Source organism: Hypanus sabinus, chromosome 3 (assembly GCF_030144855.1).
Source record: "Hypanus sabinus isolate sHypSab1 chromosome 3, sHypSab1.hap1, whole genome shotgun sequence".
Classification (NCBI taxonomy): Eukaryota; Metazoa; Chordata; class Chondrichthyes; order Myliobatiformes; family Dasyatidae; genus Hypanus; species Hypanus sabinus.
Window position 1 is genome coordinate 11675584 of NC_082708.1, and position 15790 is coordinate 11691373.

General features: G+C 43.4%; 1 protein-coding gene across 1 annotated transcript in view; it reads right to left on the reverse strand.

Annotated features, from left to right (window-relative positions):
* The window catches only part of LOC132391052 (steryl-sulfatase-like), an 85480-nt gene that overhangs the window by 32490 nt on the left and 37200 nt on the right, over nt 1–15790 (reverse strand). Inside the window, exons 5-6 of the mRNA XM_059963746.1 lie at nt 15082–15505; nt 8637–8773 (exon numbers count right to left, since the gene is read on the reverse strand). Coding sequence (XP_059819729.1) covers nt 8637–8773; nt 15082–15505 — 561 coding nt within the window. The remainder of the gene's footprint in view (nt 1–8636; nt 8774–15081; nt 15506–15790) is intronic.

Below are 15790 nucleotides of genomic sequence, written 5' to 3' on the forward strand. Positions count from 1 at the left end.
TAAATTTGGAAATCAGCAGAGGGGACTTGGAATCCGTCCACAGGATTCTCTGGAGGTTAACTTGCAGCTTGAGTTGGAGATAAGGAAGACTAAGGAAGACTTTTTTCCATAGATACTGCCTGGCCTGCCGAGCACATGTTGTCAGGATCGATCCTGGTTTGATGGAGTTGTGAGGGACAACTCTGGTCTCTGCACTACTATGATGCCTCAATGGTGCTGGGTTCAACAGTGACAGATCTATCTCATGCAACTCCACAGTGTGAAAAGCCATAAGAAATAAGATAATCAGCCCAGTGAGTTTGCTCCACCATTCGAACATGGCTAATTTATTATCCCTCTCAACCCCAATCTCTTGCCTTCTTCCCATAACATTTGACACCCTTTTTAATCAACAACCTATCAACCTCAGTTTTAAATATGCTCAATGGCTTAGCCTCCAACGCCCAGCCATAGCAACAAATTCCCCAGATTTGCTACTCACTGGCTAAAGAAACTTCTCTTCCTCTTTGTTCTAAAGTGATGCCCCTCTATCCTGAGGCTGCGCCCTCTGGTCCAAGACTCACCCACTGTAGAAAACATCCTCTCCACATCCACTCCACAACGGTGCCTTAAATTGAGTATTTGATCAACTATTTTTTCTACGCAAAGTTCACTCCTAGAAGAAACTTACTCTTAAAGTGGCCTAATTCAAAGTAAATTTATCATCAAAGTACATATATGTAACCATGTCCCACCCTGAGATTCATTTTCTCATGGGCATTCACAGTAGATACAAAGAAACAACCGGTGTGCAAAAGGCAACAAACCGTGCAAATACATAAAGAGAAAAAACAAACAAAATCATAATAATAAATAAATAAGCAAGAAAGATAATTGTTTTAAAGTGGAGTTAGTCAGGGGCTACCTTTACCATCGGGGTTGCCAAAACTGCTGGTAGAACCCTGCTTGGCCTATTTGAGTTTCTGCACATGCCATTCAGGCTTAAAAATGCGGCATAGACTTTCCAGCAACTAATGAATGCATTTACTTTGACAATGCCCTTGTTGCCAGTCTATCTGAAACAGAACACTTATCGCATCTCTGCACATTTTTCAAGCTCTTTAGTCAACATGGGCTGATTATTAATTCTGCTAAATGCCATTTTGGGTTGTCAACCATTGACTTCCTTGGCCACATCTGTGCAGAAGATGCAACACCCTGCCCTCAAAAGAAGCCGCTATTATGGATTTCTACTGCCCCACACTGCAGGAGTTTTTAGGGATGGTGGATTTCTATCATCGTTTCATCTCGCAAGCTGCTGAACTTATGCTCCCCTTGTATAGTGCCCTTAGAGGCAGCTTCCTTAATTGCATTCTTGAGTGGTCGATAGACATGACCAGAGATTTCACAACAGCAAACAAGCTCTTTTCAGTTGGCTGGCCTCAAATTCGGGGAAGCAAGGCTTTCACTCTTGTGTAATGTCTTGACCGGTCACCCTGGCCTCCAAAGTGCCTTCAGACTGGAAGCATCTGGGTCACTCAGTTTGGTCACCCCACCTGATATTTTTTCCGACCGTGGTTCCCAATTCACGTCAGACCTCTGGGTCGCCTTAAAGCAGCCCAGCAAGATCTGGATGTTTACACTACCATACCCCTTGCATCTCGACATCTGTCAGTGCACCCCTATCAGTTGGCACCAGATGTTTATTGGCACCAAAGCATATTGGACCCGAGCCTGGCGGCTCAAACAAGCTCCAGACAGACTCACAATGCTGGTTTTGGTGCATTCTGGGCGAGGGGGGGCATTGTGTAGGGTTCAGAGTAGAGACATAATTCACAAACACCATCATGTTGTGCTCACTTTAAGAGATGGTGTCTGTCGTAATGACATCAGTGTAAGGCGACTGCTTTTGCTATGTTTGCAATGGAAGTAAAGGGTTGTGGCAGTTGTTAAGCAACTCTTGCATGTTTTATTCACAAACCCTAGTATGATAAGACAAACTCCTCCTGACTTCACAGTCTACCCGGTTCTGATTCTGTCTTTCTGTACTTTCACTGTAATTGTTAAGACTTTATTCTGCATTCTGTTATTGCTTTTCTTTATACCACCTCAATGCACTGTTGTAATGAAGTGATCTGTATGGACAGAATGCAAAACAAACTTTTTCACTGTACGTCAGTACATGTGACAATAATAAACCAATTTACCATTTTAAGTTATGTATAATTTATGTTCATTTAAGTTTATGTCAACTTGCATTTGTCCTGTTTGTAACATGCTGGGCTGCTGATGCAAAAAGGCTAATTTCCATGACATTTATACTCTGGGCATGTACAATACTGTGCAAAAGCCTTAGGCACATATATACAGCTAAGGTGCTTAACACTTTGACGCAGTACTGTAATTGTCAACGTGGAGCGGAAATCTGGCAGGAGCAAAGGATGTTGGGGATGGTGAGGATGGAGTCTTGTGGGAGGGTGAGGGACAGGTGGCAGAGAAGGAGTGCCGGGGCAGTGGTGGGGAGGGGGGAGAGGTGGGTGTCTGAAGGCTCCAAGCAAGGTAATTATAGGTAAATAGATTCCAAACAACTGGTTTATAGATCATTACAGAATGTCTCTCTGGTGCTTCCATCTCCCTTCCCCTTTTCCCAGCCATGATTCCCCTCTCCCTGCCCCCTTCCCACTATCAGTCCATTAGAGACACTTATTAGAATCAGTTTATCATCACTCACATGTGTCATGAAATTTGTTCTTTTTCTGTGACAGCAGTACAAAGCAATATATAAAATTACTACAGTACTGTGCAAAGGTCTTAGGCACACTAGCTGTATATATGCAGTCAAGACTTTTGCACAGTACTATAGGTCCATAGTAATCAACTTGAATACCAAACACAAAAATATGTTTTTTTTTATAAAAGATACTGGGAATGAAGTTCTTCGCTGAAAGTTAAAAGAACAAAGAACAACACAGCACAGTACGGGCCATTCGACCCACAATGTTGTGCTGACCCTTAAACCCTGCCTCCCATATAACCCTCCATCTCAAATTCCTCCATATACCTGTCTAGTAGTCTCTTAAATTTCACCAGTGTATCTGCCTCCACCACTGACCCAGGCAGTGCATTCCACACACCAACCACTCTGTCACTTTGTTGACAGAGGTTAAAGCAGACGTTGATTGGTTCTGGATTATTAAGAGTGTCAAAGGTTACGGGGAGAAGGCAGGTGAATGGGGTTTAGAGGGATAATAAATCAGCCATGATGGAATCGATGGGCTGACTGGCCTAATTCTGCTCCTATATCTTACAGACATCAAAATCTGCCCAAGCAGAATAGTTTTGAAGAGTCTTTTATATGTGTGTTCCATAAAATTTTTGGCTTTCAGTGAGTAATTTCCCAACTTGGATTCCTATTATCCTCTGATACCTTCCCCCATTACACTGTGCCAGCTCTTTTAAGAAGTTCATAACCTGGTTTCAATGTCTCACTTCTTCACAACATCCCTGCTTTGGGGACCTCACTGAAACCTATCGAATGTCGAAAGGCCTTGATAGAGTGTACGTGGAGAGTATTTTTCCCATGGTGGGGTGTCTAAGTCTCAGAATAGAGGGACTTCCATTTAAAACGGAGATGAGGAGGAATTTCTTTAGACAGAGAGTGGTGAATTTGTGGAATTCATTGCTGCAGTCGGCTGTGGAAGCCAAGTTTTTGGGTATATTTAAGGCAGAGATTGATAGATTCTTGACTGGTCAGGGCATGAAGGGTTCCAGGGAGAAGGCAGGAGATCGGGGCTAAGAGGGAAAATGGATCAGCCGTGATGAAATGATGTAGCAGACTTGATGGGCCAAATGGCCTAATTCCGCTCCTATATCTTATGGTGACTCAGGCTAATTGATAAACCTGCCTACAATATTACCTATTCACTCTTTTCATTGGATACTGCCTGACCTGCCGAGTTGCTCCAGTATTTTGTGTGTTGCTTCGAATTTCCAGCATCTGGAGATTTCCCTGTGTTTGTGATTTACCACTCCACTGTGAAGCCTCCTCAAGGGATGCCTACCTTGAAGTTTAAATCTTCCCTTCAGCCCTGGAAAAAAAAGGTCTCGGCCCGAAACATCGACTGTTTACTCTTTTCCACAGATGCTGCCTGACCTGCTGAATTCCTCCAGCATTTTGTGTCTGCTGCTTTGGATTTCTTACATCAACAGATTTTCTCATGTTTTGTTATGTTGGTACTGAAATGTGTGTCACCAGTTGTAGGCTGCCCCCAGCCCATTCTAAGGTTGCGTTGGCTGTTAATGCAAATGACATATTTCGCTGCATATTCTGATGTAGATATGATAAATAAAGGAATAGGAATCAGAATTTGAAACCTATATGAACCACCACTTTCTCTTAGCAATTAAAAGGGAAAATCACTAAATGTTGAGTGCTTTAACCAACTCAACTCTTAACCACTGAATAAATCTCTGCATAGCTCTTTTTTGGAAGAGGAAGTGAGGATTGCATTTTACAGTCCAAGCCCAACTGATGAGGTGGATTAGTTGCACAAAAATAGATGAGCCTATGTGACTTCCTTGTCCATTCGTCCCTCCCCATTGATCTTCCTCCCGGCACTTATCCTTGCAAGCGGAACAAGTGCCTCAACTGCCCCTACACCTCCTCCCTCACTACCATTCAGGGCTCTAAACAGATCTTCCAGGTGAGGTGACACTTCACCAGCGAGTCTGTTGGAGTCATCCACTGTATCTGGTGCTTCCAATCTTACATCATGTATGTTGGTGAGACCCCGACGTCGATTGGGAGACTGCTTCGCCGAGCACCTCCACTCTGTCAGAAAAGCAGGATCTCCCGATGGCCAGCCATTTCATTCCTACTTCCCATTCCTATTCTGACATGTCAATCCTCCACTGCCACGATGAGGCCACATTCAGTTAGGAGGAGCAACATCTTGTATTCCATCTGGGTCGCCTCCAACCTGATGGCATGACATCGATTTCTTGAACTTCTGGTGATTGTCCCCCCATTGCCTTCACCATTCCACATTCCTGCTTCCCCCTCTCACCTTATCCCCTTGCCTGCCCATCACCCTCCCCTGGTGCTTCTCCCTGTTCCCTTTCTTCCATGGTCTTCTGTCCTCTCATATCAGCCCTTTATCTTTCCCACCAATCAGCTTCTCAGCTCTTCACTTCACCCTTCCCCCTTCCCCGGTTTCATCTTTCACCTACGACCTTGTACTTCATCCTCCCCTCCCCCACCTTCTTACTCTGACTCCTCCCCGTCCTTTCCAGTCCTGATGAAGGGTCTCGACCCTGAATGTTGACTACTTTTTCATTTTCATAGATGCTGCCTGGGTCCCTGCAGCATCCTGTGCGTGTTACACTGGATTTCCAGCATCTGCATAATTTTCTCATGTGTGCAACCTATGAATATACCACTTGAACACTGGAACTTTATCAACTCCAGCTTATTAAAACATTTGTAACTGTTTCTCGTGATTTCAACCTCTCAAGTAACATCTAGCTGAAAAGTAACCATCTGATTTTATTTTGTACAGAGATAAACTTTAGACATAAGAGGTCCATTCTGGACAGATCATGTTCTGTATGCGTTTCACTGCTGTATGCCACTCTTGAGAAAAATTGATTTTGAGGCCTTACACGTACAAAGTGGCTGGTTCAAACCAATTGCTCAGCAAATGACACAAATACATTCCCTTGCTGCTGAGGAGACTTTGATTAAAAGCAGAGATCTTGATGTCACGTATTCTGTGGAGCTGAACTTTCGTTCTCATCGGAACACACAGATACGGCTCGGGAGCATGATCTAATTTAACAACTTTCAGTGCATTGGTCAACCACAAGTTGAGGCTTTACAAGGCATTGGCCACACCGCACTTGGAGTATTGTGGGCAGTTTTGGGTCCCTTATTTAAGAAAGGATGTGCTGGCAATGGAGAGGACCCAGAGGAGGTGTAGGAGAATGATCCCAGGAATGAAAGGGTTAACAAAACGAGGAGCGTTTGATGGCTCTTGGGCTTTACTCGCTGAAGTTTAGAAGACTGTAGGGGGGGATTTCATTGACACCTATCAAATATTGAAAGACCTAGATAGAGTTGACGCAGAGAGGATGTTCCTTATACTGAGGGAGTCTAGGACCAGAGGGCACAGCCTCAGAATAAAAACAGAAATAAGGAGGAAATTCTTTAGCTAAAGGCAGTGAATCCATTGAATTCATTGCCTTCAGTGGCTATGGAGGCCAAGTTATTGGGTATATTTAAAGCAGAGGTTAACAGGTTCTCGATTAGCAAGGGTGCCAAAGGTTACAGGGAGAGTGTAGAAGAGTGGGGTTGGGAGGGAAAACAAATAAGCCATGATGGAATGATGAAGGAGAATGACCTAATTCTGCTCCTGTGTTTTAGGATCTTAAGAAACTTATGGATACAGGTCAGCACGCTTTGGAAACCAACCTCCCCTCTATGGATTTGATGACATTTCCCAGGGCCTTGGTGAAGCAGCCAATGTGAGCAAAGATCCATCCACCAGGGAATCCTCTTTTATCCTGCCTCCTATTGGGAAAAATGTTTAAAAAAAGCCTGAAATCATGTGCCAGCAGACTCAATAACTTTGTTTTAAGACTATTGAATGTAATTCCCAGTGTAATAAGATGGATTCTTGACTTCACAATCTCTCTCGTTATGGTCTTGTGACTTCCTGTCTGTTTGCAGATTATAGAATGGATGTGTAAGTTTAGGCAGAATGCACTGGAGGTTTACCAGGATTTTGCCTGGAATAGAGAACATTTCTTATGAGGAAAGACTGAGTGAGCTTAGGAGCGATGAGGATGAGAGGTGACTTGACAGAATGGCTGCATCACTGCCTGGCATGGGAACACCAACGCCCTTGAATGGCAAATCCAACAAAAGGTAGTGGATACGGCCCAGTCTGTCATACGTAAAATCATCCTCACCACTGTCACAGGAAAGCAGCATCCATCATCAGGGGCCCCCAACACCCAGGTCACGCTCTTTCCCCACTGCTGCCATTAGGAAGAAGGTACGGGAGCTTCTTGACTGACACTACCAGGTTGAGGAACAGTAATCACCCCTTAACCATCAGGGTCTTAAACCCAGAGGGGATAACTTCACTCACCCCTTCACTGAGCTGTTCTCACAACCAATGGACTCACTTTCAAGGACGCTTCATCACATGCTCTCAATATTTATTCATTATTAATTTATTATTTTTATTACTTTTTTTCTTTAATGTTATACTTGCTCACTGGTCATCCACCCTGTTGGTACAGTCTTTCATTGATTCTATAATGGTTATTGGATTTATTAAGAATGTCCATAAATGAATCACAGGTTTGTATATGGTGACATATATGTGTCTTGATAATAAGTTTAATTTGAACTTTTCACTTGAAATAATATGAAGCATTGGTAGATTGGAAAGCCAGTGCCCGTTTCCCAGGTGGAAACGACTAATATAAGGGAGCATAATTGGAGGAAGGTACAGGAGGGATGTCAGAGGAGTGGTGGTGTGAATTGGATCGTGTGATATTTTTCAGACAGTTGCCCGTATGATAGACTTCATGTGAACAGGACTTGAATTGTCATCTGAGCAGCCTTTCCTTGAGATGGCCTACTGCACTGCAGGAAAATACTGACAGATTCATTAACTCTACCGCTGAATATCTTAACATCCTTTCATCGGGATGCTTCCTCGATTAGAGAATGTGCCTTATGAGGAAAGGCTGAGCAAGCTGGAGCTTTTCTCTTTGAAGCAAAAGATTTGTTGGAGGTGTGCAAATGAAAAGAGGTATTGATAGAGTGGAGAGCCAGCACTTTTCTCCCTGGGATGCAATGGCCAAAACATGAGAAAATACTCTCAAAGAGATTGGAGGAAAGCAGAGCGAGATGTCAGAGGTGAGTTTTATTTTTACACAGAGAGAGGCGGGTACATGGAACCATCTGCCAGGGGTGTTGGGAAAGGCATTAGGGCATTTAAGAGACTCTTAGATAAGCACATGGATGAAAGAAAATGGAGGGCTGTGTGGTGAGAAGGATGAGATTAATTTTGAAGTTAAATGATTGGTACGACATCATGGGCTGAAGGGCCTGTACTATGCTAGAATGCTCTATGTTTTATATGATTATGACCAAAAGACAAAGGATCAGAAGTTGGCCATTCGGCCCATCGAGTCTGCTCCACCATTTTATCACGAGCCGATACATTCTCCCATTTAGTCCCACTCCCCTGCCTTCTCACCATAACCTTTGATGCCCTGACTACTCAGATACCGATCAATCTCTGCCTTAAATACACCCAATGACTTGGCCTCCACTGCCGCCCGTGGCAACAAGTTCCACAGATTCATCACCCTCTGGCTAAAGTAATTTCTCCGCATCTCTGTTCTTATGGACGTCCTTCAATCCTTAAGTCGTGCCCTCTTGTCCTAGACTCCCCTACCATGGGAAATAACTTTGCCATATCTAATCTGTCCAGGCCTTTTAACGTTCAGAACGTTCTATATTACAATCAACCACCATGCTTAAATTTAAACCATTCTTTGGATAAAACAAACACAATCCAAATGATTTATTAGCAAAGCAGCACAAACTAGCAGAATACAGAATGGTTCAGAACACCTACCTACACTCCAGTCCATCTCCTCCACGCAGTCCCCATACAAACCATGCTTGCTTTTCCCGTGAAACTCTGGGGTGGCATACAATGCTGTATGGACTTGTAGGTAGGACATGAAGAGCAGGAATGGATGGTCTGAATTGCTGTAGAAGAAGAGCACATTATAAAATGCCTGCCACGTATGATGGATGCCACAAATTCATTGGGGAAGCCAAGTCATTGGGTATTTATAAAGCAGAGGTTGATAGGCATTAATTAGCAAGGGTGTCAAAGATTATGGGGAGAAGGCAGGCTGAGAAGGAAAATAAATCAGCCTCAAACGAAGGGCCGAGCAGACAATGGTCCGAATGGCTTAATTCTGTTCCTATATCTTATTGAAAACACAGGAAATGTGATGGCCTGGAGAAGTATTGGACTCAGCCCAACAAGTTACGAGCATATCCCTCCCCACCATCGGTTATATCTACAGGAGACGTTGTTTGTTAAAGCAACATTGATCAAATATTCAAATTAGAATTGAATTGGTTTACTATTGTCACATGTACAATGAAAAGTTTGTCTTGCATACTTTCTGTGCAGATCAACTACAAAGGAGAGGCAGTGGAGGTCATTTACTTTGATTTTCAGAAGGTGCTTGATAAGGTGCCACACATGAGGCTACTTAACAAGATAAACTCCTATGGCGTTGCAGTAAAAATACTGGCTTGGATAGCAGAATGGCTGACAGGCAAGATGCAGCGAGTGGGAATAAAAGGGGCCCTTTCTAGTTGGTTGCCAGTGACCAGCAGGGGTTGCCGGTGTTCGTCAGGGGTCAGTATTGGAACTGCTACTTTTCACATTTCTTGTCAATGATTTGGATAATGGAATTGACGGCTTTGTAGCAAAGTTTGCAGATGATATGAAGATAGGTGGAGGGGTAGGTAGTGCTGAGGAAGCAATGCAATTGCAGCTGGACTTAAGACAAATTGGAAGAATGGGCAACAGAGTGGCAGATAGAATGCAGTGTTGGGAAATGTATGATAGCGCACTTTGGTAAAAGGAACAATAGTGCAGACTATTATTAAAATGGGGAGAAAATTCAAACATCAGAGGTGCAGAGAGATTTGGGAGTCCCCATGCTAGACTCCCAGAAGGTTAATTTACAAGTTGAGTCTGTGGTAAAGACGATAATGCTGAGCCTTTATAAGACACTAGGCAGGCTGCACTTAAGAGTACTGTCAACAGTTTTGGGCTCCCCATCTCAGAAAGGACGTGTTATCATTGGAGAGAGTCTGGAGGAGGTTCATGAAGATGTTTCTGGGACCATACAAGGAGCGTCTGGCAGCTTTGGGCCAGTACTCACGGGAATTTAGAAGAATGTAGGAGGATCTCATCGAAACCTACTAAATGTTGAAAAGACTAGATAGGGCGAATGTGGATGTGGAGAGGATGATTCCTATGGTGGAGATATCCAGAACTAGAAGGCACAGTCTCAAAATTGAGGGGCAACCCTTTAGAACAGAGGTAAAGATAATTTTTTTTTAGCTGGAGAGTAGTAAATCGGTGGAATGCTCTGCCACAAGCTGTGTTGGAGGAAAAGTCCGTGCATACATACAAGGTGGAAGTTGATCATTCCCTGATCAGTCAGGGCATCAAAGGACATGGTGAGAAGGCAGGTGTATGGAGTTGAGTGGAATCCGGGATCAACCATGATGGAATGGAGGAACAGGCGCGATGGGCTGAATGGCCTAATTCTGTTCCTATGTCTTATGGTCTTATTGAGGTTGTATGATGTAAAACAATAACAGAATGCAAAATAAAGTGTGCTGCTATAGAGAATGTGCAGTAGAGGTAGCTGTGCCAGCTCCCATTGGTCTGGTGGTACAGAAGCTTGAAGTTCCCCACCATCAGATTCATGAACAGCTACGTCAACGGTTCAGTTCTTGAACCAAATGGCAAAACCCTAATCATCAGTACAGTTTAGAAACTGTATTTTAATGAGGGGTGGCTGCATTGAAATTCACTGAATGTTGAAAGGCCTCAGTAGAGTGGATGGGGAGAGGAGGCTTCCTATGGTGGGAGAGTCTAAGACCAGAGGACACAGTGTCAGAATAGAGGTATGTCCTTTTAAGATGGAGATAAGGATGAATTTCTTTAGCCAGATGGTGGTGAATCTGGGGAATCTGTTGTCACAGGTAACTATAAGGCCAAGTCAGTGGTTATTTTTAAGGCAGAGGTTGATAGATTCTTGATTAGTCGGGGCATGAAGGGATACGGGAAGAAGCCAGGAAATAGGGGTTGAGAGGAACAATGGATCAGCCATGCTGAAATGATGGAGCAAGACTCGATGGGACAAATGGCCTAATTCTGCTCCTGTATCTTATAGCGTTATGGAAAGAGAGGGAGGGAAAGGAGGGATAAGAGGGAAATAGGAAGAGAGAAAGGGAAAAGAACAAGAAAGGGAGAATCATCCTTCTGTGATAGATTTTGTTCTGTTATCAGTAGAAGCTTCTTATTGCAGCTTGTAAGGAAATACAGAGAGTTCAAAGTAAAATCAGCTTCAAAGCAAATAGGTGTTGAAGCTTCAGATTCTAATCGGCAGGATCTGACCATTAGCAACAGGAACTGTTGTGAACAAACCAACAACTGCACTGAAGTCACGTCTTTGAATCAACACCACTTAAAAAACTAGAGTGGTAGAAATAATGGTGGAAAACTTTAATCTCTGGCTATCTGAACTGGAACTTGTTTGATGTGGACATGAAAGCTAAGATTCTGTCTAAAGAAGGCATGATCTATAAGCCCAGGTGCACAGATGAAAGGTGGAGCTCCTGAAGATGACAAGACACTCAGAAAGCTGAGGTCTACCAGTGAAGATGCATTGGAAATCAATTTGCCAAGCTTGTGCCCAGGACTGAACATATACACAAACATTCCAACTAGCAGGTTTCCAGTAAGATGACATTGTGCTTTGTCTTAGCAGCCTTTTCGGGTCCAACCAATGGAGCAATGATTTGTTTTTATGCCTTTCTTAGGATTGCAAGATACTGCTGGACATTAAAAACACCAAGTCCTGAAGCTCTACCCCACTAACGTGTTACTGGATAGTGATGGAGCTTCACAGCGTGAGATTGTTGTGCCTGTATTTGTTATCGTAATAATACGTATTGTGTGCAAGTCTTGCACCTTGGCACTACTTCACTTAGCTGTACACATGAGTATGGTTGAATGACAATTAAACTTGAACGGATGCCATTCAGCTCCATGGCCTGTATCTACATGTAATAACGTCATGGCGGATCCATTTGTAATCCAATTATGGATTCCCAACTCTCTTTTCCAGAAAGATAGTTTTCCTGTACTTGTTGAAGTTTAGAGGAATGAGGAGCAATTGGCTGTTTGCCAATAAACCATTTGGATTGTGTTTGTTTTTTCCAAAGAGCGGTGGTTGACTACAACATAGAATGTAGAACATTCTAGCGTAGTACAGGCCTTCGGCCCATGATGTCGTACCAGTCTTTTCACTTACTCCAAAATTAAGTTCCTGATTAGTCAGGGCATCAAACGTTACAGGGAAAGGCAGTAGAATGGGGCTGAGGGGGACAATAAATCAGAATAGTGAGGAAAAGCAGGCAGAATGGCCTAATTCTGCTCTCATGCCTTATGGCCTGTTTTGTTGTGTTGTCCTGAGCATTGTGGGATTGCTGTATTGGTGCCAGAATGTGTGGCAACACTTGCAGGCTGTCCCCAGCACATCCTTGAGAGTGTCATTTGTTAACGTAGATGACACGTTTCACTGTATGTTTCAATGTACATCTGATAAATAAATTTGGATCTGAATCTGCACAAAAATACCATAAGCCCATTGGATAAAGGAGCTGAATTAGGCCATTCAGTCCATCAAGACTGTTCCACATTCAATCATGGCTTTTTTTAAAAAAACCCATTGTCCAGTGTTCTGCCTGTAACCTTTAACTCTGTTACCAATCAAGAGCCTATTAATCTGTACTTTAAATATTGAGAACATGTTCCCGATGTGGGGGAGTCCAGAACCAGAGGCCACAGTTTAAGAATATGGGGTAGGCCATTTAGAACAGAGTTCAGGAACAACTTTTTAGCCCAGAGAGTTGTGGATCTGTGGAATGCTCTGCCTCAGAAGGCAGTGGAGGCCAATTCTCTGGATGCTTTCAAGAAAGAGTTAGATAGAGCTCTTAAAGATAGCAGAGTCAAGGGATATGGTGAGAAGGCAGGAACGGGGTACTGATTGTGGATGATCAGCCATGATCACATTGAATGGCAGTGCTGGCTCAAAGGGCCAAATGGCCTACTCCTGCACCTACTGTCTATTGTCATAACATGATTTGAAGTCATTGAATGCAAATCCACTGACATCTTAGATAAGAGGTAATCTTATAGAGGTGTACATCATCTTGTGGGGTAGTTATGGAATCAAGAAGCAGAAGGTATAGGTTTAGGGTGCAAGGGGAGAGATTTAACAGAAGACTGGAACCTCATGTTCTCAATAATAATAAATAAGTAATACATATCATTTATTTTTTATTAGAACAGTTTGTAATCTTTTGCACACTGTTTGAACGCCCAAGTTGGTGCGGTCTTTCATTGATTCTATTATGGTTATTATTCCATTCTGAATTTATTGAGTATGCCCGCAAGAAATGAATCTTAGGGTAGAATATGGTGACATATATGAACTTTGATAATACATTTCTTTTGAGCTTTGAACTTGTTTACACATTAACTCTGTTCATGTGGCAGCCCCCATTGCCAATGAAAACAATCCAAGCTCGGCCAATCTCACCTCATCTGGAGACTTCCTTGCTCGCTTAACTCTTTGGAATTGGGTTGAAGGTTGTGAAGCTGGTTTTAAAACATTGCAGATTTTGCCCCCCTTGTACCCACATGCTTATCAAGAATCTATTCAGTCCTGTAGTAAAAATATTAATAGTCTTTGCTCCCACTATCCTTTGAGTCACAGAGCACGGAAACAGACCCTTTGGCCCAACTCAGCCGTGCTGACTATAGTGCTCACCAAGGTAGTCCCACTTGCCTGCATTTGGCTCAGAGCCTCCAAGCCCCTCCCATTCGCATACTTATCCAAGTATCTTTTAAATGTTACTGTACCTGCCTCAAACACTCCCTCTGGTAGCTCATTCCATTTACGCACCACACTGAGTGGAGAGGTTGCCCCCTCCCATACAGTCCCTTTCAAATGTATGGAGTTTTTCCTCTGGGTGCTCCAGTTTCCTCCCACGTTCCAAACACGTACAGGTTAGAGTTTGTGAGAGGCTCCCACAGAATTTTCCTCTCCGACTTGACCTGTACGGCAAAGAATTCCACAGATTGAACACTCTGGCTAAAGAAATCCCTCCTCATCTCCGTTCTAAAAGGATGCCCCTCTATTCGGATGCTGTGTTCTCTGGTGTTAGACTCTCCCACCATAGCAAACATCTTCTCCTCATTCAAACCTATCAAATGGCAAAAGTCCTTGATAGAGTGGATGTGGAGACGAGAGTGGTGAATCTGTGGAATTCTTTGCCACGTGCAGCTGTGGAGATCAAGTCTTTATGTATATTTAAAGTAGAGGTTGATAGATTCTTGATTGGTCAGGACATGGAGGGATATGGGGAGAAGGCAGGAGACTGGGGCTGAGAGGAAAATTGGATCAGCCATGATTGGATGGTGGAGCAGACTCAACGGGCCATATGGCCTAATTCTGCTCCAATATCTTCTGGTCTTCTATTCTAACATCACAATCTTCTAAACTAAAAGCAAATTCATGCTACTTCACAATAGTATAGCCTGATTCAAGGCCTAGAACAGTTCTGGTATTTGTGCAAAACTATTAAGACCATAAGACATTAAGAATCAGTGAACATTCTAGAGGTGACTCTAAAACATGCACAGACAGCGGCGGGAATTGAACCCCTATCTTCCAATGTTCTCTCTAATTTATAAAGAGGAGTGTGCGCAAAAATCTTGTGCTGTGCAGTTTTTTGCCCAGTGACAACAACATGTGTGCACTGAATTTTTAATTGGAAGCAAACCTGAAGCTATTCCAAGGATAGCAGTTCTTTTCTGCTTCTTTGGAATTCGACATAGAAAATCAATAATTTCTTCAATAAAAACAGTATAAATAAGCCGGTTCTAAAATCTGCAGACTCCACACTGTCAACACTGACCACATCAGAAACCGGAAAAGGAAATGGATTGTGCACGATTGAGAAATATACTTAACATGCCAATGAGATAGAGGGTGACAACCTTTTGTGCACAGTTTAAATTCCTTTCTCCGCTAGTAGCGAAGATGTGTGTGCACACATGCGCACACCTTAGAGGGAACGCTATCTTCCATTTGTTGGCACTGTAATAAGTGTTATGCTAACTTCTATGTTACCATGCCACCCCAACAGATACCTTCAAATAAATGGGTAATTGGATTCACATCTCTTACCGTTCCAGGAAGTTTGTGGCCTCATTGGTCAATTTCTGCATCAGGTTGTCATACGAAAAGGGCTGCTGAATTATCTTCTCATTTCGCATCAGGATGCAGTTGAAGTTGCGAAACTGGGTGAAGAAAATCACTATAATGCCAAGCAATATGGCGGCCACCAGGAAGGCATAGCCCAGAGCTCTCCAAGGTACCTTCACCGAGGTCAAGTAGTCCAGGAGCAACAGGGTGAAAAGCCCCGCCGTAACAAGCTGGAGAGTGAAACTGGTGATACTTCGAGTTCCTGCGATGATGACGTTGCCACTGTTGGGCCTGCAATTGCGCAGATTGGTCAACGGAAGGCCGTAAAAGTAGTCAAACCCGTGACGTGCCGGATGGTGACAGTGATCGTCACTGGTTTCGCAGTTCAAGCCAAGGTGCCACTTCCCTGTAAAGTAAACCACTGTATGTACACATATACAACCAAATGAAACAACGTTCCTCCACACCCTGGTGCACCCACAAAACATATCACACACAGCACATATAGTGCAGAGCAAAGGTCTTAGGCACACATACAGTATATAGTTAGTGTGCCTATGGTATTTGCCAATGTGGAGAGTGAGTTTGTAACCCTCGCTGGAGCAAAGGATGTTAGGAATGGCAGGAATGGAGCCATTCACTCACGAGGGATGGAGTCATTCGTGAGGGATGTGAGACAGGTGGCAGAGGC